The 4,560-nt window shown below is 50.1% G+C and overlaps 1 protein-coding gene across 1 annotated transcript in view; it reads left to right on the top strand.

The window, feature by feature from the left end:
- Positions 1 to 393: 393 nt before the first annotated feature.
- Positions 394 to 4,560, top strand: part of LOC105546118 (immunoglobulin omega chain-like) — a 12,439-nt gene continuing 8,272 nt past the window's right edge. Inside the window, exons 1-3 of the mRNA XM_011989197.1 lie at positions 394 to 439; positions 562 to 888; positions 1,665 to 1,730. Of these exons, the coding sequence (XP_011844587.1) occupies positions 394 to 439; positions 562 to 888; positions 1,665 to 1,730 (439 nt within the window). The remainder of the gene's footprint in view (positions 440 to 561; positions 889 to 1,664; positions 1,731 to 4,560) is intronic.

Here is a 4,560-nt window from a genome sequence, read left to right as displayed (position 1 = left end):
GTTGGATGCTGTGGGGCTGCCCTGTTTTTGCTACATGGCTGCTCAGTAAAGACCATTCACTCAAAGAAATCCGGGCCTGGGAGCGGGGCCCTGTGCTCACTGATGGGGACTCAGCAGCTGTGTCCCCTCTGGCCTGGAATAGCTCGCTGAGCAGGGACCTGTGTATGGTCTCAACAGGTGCTTCCTCCCAGGGCCTTGGAAAAAGAAAAGCAAACCTTCCTCCTGCCCAGTCTGCAGAGTGAGCTGAGCTGCACCCCCAGGGCTCAGGGAGGGGCTGGGCAGTCCCTGGGTGGAAACACATTTGCATGAGCAGCCCCTCCTCTGCAGAGGGTGGGAAGAAAAGGAGGCCTGGGGCAGTCCAGCCCTACTGCGGGGAAAGAGGCTGTGTCCACCATGGCCTGGACTCCTCTCCTCCTCCTGCTCTTCTCTCACTGCACAGGTAGGAAAAGGCCTCAGAGACCAGGGCGAGCACCCAGCCTGATTCTCACTCTTCTGGCAAAAATCCCTGAACAACTTGACCCTGGTTTCTGCCTTAGCACCCAATAATGTCTGTGTTTGCAGGTTCCCTCTCCCAGCCTGTGCTGACTCAGCCAGCCTCCCTCTCAGCATCTCCTGGAGCATCAGCCAGTCTCACATGCACCTTCAGTGGTGGCATCAATGTTGGTGACTACACTATACACTGGTACCAGCAGAAGCCAGGGAGTCCTCCCCGGTATCTTCTGAAGTACAAATCAGACTCAGATAAGCACCAGGGCTCTGGAGTCCCCAGTCGCTTCTCTGGATCCAAAGATGCTTCAGCGAACACAGGGATTTTACGCATCTCTGGGCTCCAGTCTGAGGATGAGGCTGACTATTACTGTGCCATTGGGCGCAGCAGCGCTTCTCACAGTGACACACACAGATGGGGAAGTGGGACAAAATCTCACCCTGCTCTGGGTCTTGCTCTGTAACAATTTTTAAATTTTAAAATACCGGCCTAGGGACAAACTACATTTGGAAGTACTTTCCAGTTGCTAAAGGCTCTTCTGTCAATTTCCCATCCATCCTTCTGACATCTCAGTAAAACAAAACAAAACCAAAGCACCTGATGACCCTGAAGTGTTGGCTGCGTGTCCATGTGTGCTGACACCAGTGCCTGTGGAGCTGGGCTTTTGTTTTGAAAGAAGCAAAATGAGGCTTTCCTAGTTCACAGCATGGTCAGAGCCTGGGGACATGGTAGCAGGTGAACAGTGGCCTGCAGCATGGACTCTGCTCTTCCAGCGTACAAGCAGAGACCTCCCCTTCCATCGCCAGTTGTCTGTTCTCAGGGCTGTCTGAGGCTCACTGTGTCCCAGGAACAAGCCACTCAAATATGAAATGCTGCCTGAGGATGCAGGTCAGGGAGGAATTTCGGATACAGAGCTGACCTGGCTCAGTCCTGGGTACCTGCATTTCAGTGGAAATGTCAGGAGATGGGGTTAGGTCTGAAGGTAACTGGGGGCCTGAGGCCAGTGAACCTCTATGTAGGACATGAGAGAGTCAAGGGGAGGCTGCACCATGGCTGAGACAAGGCTGAGGCTGCTCCTTGGCCATGGGGGAAGTAGTTCGCGGGGATGTGACTTTCCTGCAGCTCATCCCACTCAGGACCACGGGGACTGCTGAGCGTGGGTTTCCTGATCCCTCAGGGCCTGACTGTGTTCTCTTCTCCTTTCTTACACCATTGGAGCTTCTCACTGAATCAGGACCTAGTGGTAAGTCTGTGGAATATCCCGGTACAGAAACTGCCCAATATTTGCTTCAAGTGACTCCTCCCCGGAAAACTCTTGAGGAGCCCCCCACCTCAATGTCACCTTTTTCTGCATGGGGAGCAGCGGAAACATTGGGCATTTCCATGGAAATGGCTACGGAGGTCTCCCAGAGACTGCCCCTAAGTTTATGACCTAGGACAGCAGTGATGGTGTTTCAGGGGTCCCAGCCTGATTCTCCTGCTCTGGGTTTATTCACACAGCCTCCTAGACCACCTCTGGGCTCCAGTCTGAGGACAGGCTGGTTATCAGTGTCACACAGCTGCACCCTGACTCTATGTTACCAAGGGTTCCTGTCCCATGGAGAAGTGAGAGAAGATCCGCCCCACTCATCCTCTCTGCCCGTCCCTCCTTTATCCCTGCCTGTGACCAACACCAGTTCATGCCAAGGCTTCTGCTGTAGTTATGTTACTGAAAGCGGAGTAAGGGTTCAGTGACAATAACTCCTTTATGGACAGAGAATCAGTCTGATTCAAGAAGCAAAATAAGCTGCCCACACATGGTGGGTGGGGATGAGGTGGAAATGACAAGAAACAATCCAGCCTGGCTGGGCATGGCGGCTCATGTCTGTAATCCCATCACCTTGGGAGGCTGAGGCGGGTGGATCATCCTAGGTCAGGAGTTTGAGACCACCCTGGCCAACATGGTGAAACCTTGCCTCTCCTAAAAATACAAAAACTAGTTGGGCGTGTTGGCTGGTGCTTGTAATGCCAGCTACTCGAGAGACTGAGGCAGGAGAATCACTTCAACCCGGGAAGCGGAGGTTGTGATGAGCCGAGATCACGACACTGCACTCCAGCCTGGGCAACAGAGAGAGACTCCGTCTCAAAATAAATCAATAAATAATAAATAAATAAAACGAAAGAAGAAAAGAAAGAATCCAGGCTGTGTGACCCAGAAGTCCAGGAACCCTTGGCCTGGTCCCACAGGTGTCACCTCCTTTTGGTGCAGGTATCCTGGCCATTTCCTGAGCTCTGAAACTGTGGGAGCGATGACAGCAAAGGAGAGTCCAGCCTGTGGGACCCAGAGATGTGAGAGAGGAAGTTGGATGCTTAAGAAAACGTGGGCTCAGCATTCTGAAAAGGCTGGATCTGGCTTGGCCTAGAGCTGGTGTAGAAGAGAAGCAAGAGACATGCTCAGCCTCAGGTGGCCCAGGCCCAGCTGTCCTGTCAAAGCGCTGAGCTCTCTGCAACATGGATATCCTGCAGAGACATCCTTGGGGAAGGCTGAGACCCAGAATGACGCAAAAATGCTAATGGAAGTGAGCAGGGCATGGCTTATGGGGGAGGAGGAGATGGGTGTGGGGTCAGATGTGGTAAGGAGGGTGCAGCCTGAAGAGGAGACTGTCCATTGCGACTCATAGGAAGAGGAGGCCTGGAGCCTAGAGCAATGACAAAAGGAGGACCTGGAAGGACCTGGGCCCTCAAGACACACAGGGACTGGGGTTTTGGTCTGTCTCTGAGGGTCTCTGAGGAGGATCACATACAAAATCTATGGTCAGTGCCCTCTTTCCAGGGTTCACTGTCCCAGCTGTTGTCCCTCCCGGATCCTCTGGGTGTCCAGGTTCCTTAGCTGTGGACCTGTTCTTCTCTCTGCCCTCAGTCTAAGAGCTGGTGGGGCATCCACCAGGAAGTGCATCCGTGGGCAGGGAGGAGTCCATGGGCAGCCTTGTCCTGTATGTGAGACAGTGCTCAGCCTCGGTGACCCCCTGTTCATTAAAGTGGGAGGAAAGGACAACAAAATTCTCTGTGACCACCTATGCATCACCAAAGAAACCGCAATGAGAAGGAAACAGGAAGCGAAGCCCAGATCAAATAGCTCGTTTCTACTTGGAAATAAATAAAACTTAATATGCCTGATGTGTTATGTAAACACAACAAACACATTTTTAAAACTATAAAAATTATGTAACGGAACATGGCTCACACTAAAAGGAACATTTAAAATAACAACACCCTTGAAATGCGATCCCAAAGCACAGCATACATTTTATTTCAGTTCCATATATGGACTGGTTTTATTTAAATGTCTGTGTTAGGTTTCACTATTGCACTGTTTAAATGGAGCATTTAAAATCTTACTATATTGCAACTTATATTAACATAACCATCCTGCTGTTTTTCTGTATCCCCTTAAAATTCCCTAAACAAATATTTATTACAATCCCAGGGTGCATGATGCCAGAACTCATGCAGTCACATATACAATCTGTTTCATTTTTCATTGTCATAAATAGGATTATCTTTTTCTTCAGTTTATTGTTTTTAATGTATCATATTCTAGATGTCATCACACATCAAAGATAAATCATTTCTATCATCTTTAAGACATGCCCAAAACACTCATTACTGAATTTGAACCATATTATTTCCTAAACATCCCAGTTGGAATGGTTGATCCTAAAGGCTACCACGTGTCAGGCTCACCTGAGTACAGACTCCGGTCAAAACAAGTTAGCGTTTTAATTCTTCCCGTCTTCAAATACTGAGCATATTTGCTTTTTTGCTCTTAAGCAAAACACTGCAAAGCCAGGATCTCCTGCAGACTGGCATTCAGTGATGGAGAACAGACTCCTGGGTGAGATCCCTGGGCACAGGATCCAGATGACTATGACTGCAAGTCTGCCAAGGAAGAGAGGGAACAAAGATTTACCAGCATAACCTCTGAGAATGTACCCCGGGCATCGTGGAGGGAAGAGCTCCCTATCTACCCAGCACTGCAGAATCCACAGAGGAAGGAGGGCTCTGGCCACCAGGGAGGAGCGACATGAGAGCAG

The sequence above is a fragment of the Mandrillus leucophaeus genome, unplaced genomic scaffold, assembly GCF_000951045.1.
Source record: "Mandrillus leucophaeus isolate KB7577 unplaced genomic scaffold, Mleu.le_1.0 Scaffold349, whole genome shotgun sequence".
Lineage (NCBI taxonomy): Eukaryota > Metazoa > Chordata > Mammalia > Primates > Cercopithecidae > Mandrillus > Mandrillus leucophaeus.
Note: the sequence above shows the minus strand (reverse complement) of the source record. Positions and strands in the feature narration are given on the sequence as shown.